At 39.8% G+C, this 1836-nt stretch overlaps 1 protein-coding gene across 1 annotated transcript in view; it reads right to left on the bottom strand.

Annotated features, from left to right (window-relative positions):
• Positions 1 to 1836, bottom strand: part of LOC106535229 (neural cell adhesion molecule L1.1) — a gene marked incomplete at its 5' end in the record, with an annotated part of 18216 nt that overhangs the window by 14335 nt on the left and 2045 nt on the right. Inside the window, 2 exon segments of the mRNA XM_014032183.1 lie at positions 784 to 1048; positions 1122 to 1228. Of these exon segments, the coding sequence (XP_013887637.1) occupies positions 784 to 1048; positions 1122 to 1228 (372 nt within the window).

The raw sequence follows: 1836 nt of genomic DNA, 5'->3' as shown, positions 1-1836 counted from the left end.
TTTTTTAGAACACCGGTAGACGGCTCCATTACAGACGGACATGTGTGTTTGTTGTTCCAGCAGCAGCTCGGTCACACACTAATGTCATTAGTTTGTTATCATTACTGAGCTGCAGGACTGATTTTTCCCCTCCCCCTTTTTTTTCTACATCATGTCTCCTGCCTGGATCTGTTACTAACTCGCTCTGCAGCACAGAGGACTGTCACAGGTGAGCTCGTTTCAACTGCTTTTTACGACGCTTTCTCATTTCCGGACTCAATAATTTTGCCGATATTTCAGTTAAAATACATAAGTAAAAATATTTATCCGAGTATAATACTACCCCCCAACTTTATGGATGATTTCAAGGATTAAATTTAATGTATTATACACAAGTAAATACGGCAACTCTCATTCAGTGAGTTCTAACCCAAATAAAGTTTCAAGTATCATCATCAAGCACTATATTATTTTATTTTAWACACTGTATTGATCTCCCGGTGGGGAAATTAATTCTCTGCATTTTACCCATTGCACATGTGAACACATGTGGTTAAAGGGCCTTGCTCAAGGGCCCARGGTGGGGCTGGTTGGTCCGGGGAGTTGAACTAGTGACCTTCTGATCACAGACTCACCTTCTCTAACCTCTGTGCCACCCCTCTCCCCAATGATATTGTTGCTTTCAATTCATTAAAGAACAAAATGATAAAAAATGCCAAATTTTGTTCTCATAAAACAGCAGTTAGAAATAAACTGAAACGTTGTCGTTTATGTTGTAAAAAGTAGTTTCTGATTTCAGCTGACCTCCTTCAGGRGTGTTGAACTCTTGGGGTTTGGAGGGAGGACTCTCTCCTTTTTTGTTGAAAGCGGTGAGCCACAGTTGATACTGAGAGAACAGACGTAAACCACTCAGCTCCTTAGAGGTGCCGGTGCCAAGAACCTCCACCACCCAGCTGTCCTTCTCTCTCAGTTGTTGGTGTTGCATTCTGTTGTTTTCCTCCCTGTGGTGATGTTTGCTGAGAGACCTCCTGTCTCTTCCACTCGCCGGACCCAACCGCCTGATGTATATCTGACACAAACACAGAGCAAAGATGAGACTTTCTGCAGAGATGTTTTGCCAGTAAAATTGTCAGAACTGGTACCTTGTATCCCAACAGCTGACCTCGAACCCTCTGGGCTTCATTCCATGTAACTCTGACTGTGTTGTTGGTTACAATGCATGTAACTCCAGTGGGGGGCTCCTCTGGCTCTGAGACAGTGAAACAAAAAATAAAAAATCAGGGTTTCTGCCAAAGTCAAATTTAAGACAGTTTTTTTTAAACAATTTTATTTCCATTGAAAAGGAATTCATAGGTTGCATGATTTTTAATGACATTTAAATTAAACACAAATTTCTTCTTTTGTCTGTCCTCTCTTCAGAGGTTGACACAGAGAGTCATCCTCCATCTCACTCTGCCCTTTGCAGCCTCCGTCTTCACTTCAACTAACTTCATGTTTTCTAACAGCATCCATTTATCTCCTCTGTTTCCTATCAGACTTTTACTTACAACTTTTACTTAATGTTTTGTTAGTTCCAACTAATTAGTTTGTGTTCTGAGTCTCAGTTTTTTTTTTTTTTTGTTGTTGTTTGTTTCTTTCAGCTGGTCTACTACTTTAAAGGGATCCCCGATAAGTTGCAACATTAGACTTTATTTAAAAAACATTTATTTTTACTGTAAAATAAAGACTGTAAAAACACTGTAGGCTGTTCAGTTTTGTAAACTTTTATAAATATATTTTACGACGGACAGAGCCATTTTATTTCCACACAAAACATTCTGGGTAAATGATGACGTGGATAGGTCCTCGGTGCGAGGC

The sequence above is a fragment of the Austrofundulus limnaeus genome, unplaced genomic scaffold (genome assembly GCF_001266775.1).
Source record: "Austrofundulus limnaeus strain Quisiro unplaced genomic scaffold, Austrofundulus_limnaeus-1.0 Scaffold1390, whole genome shotgun sequence".
Taxonomy (NCBI): domain Eukaryota; kingdom Metazoa; phylum Chordata; class Actinopteri; order Cyprinodontiformes; family Rivulidae; genus Austrofundulus; species Austrofundulus limnaeus.
The sequence above is the reverse complement of the archived record's forward strand: the minus strand, read 5'-3'. Positions and strand labels throughout refer to the sequence as shown.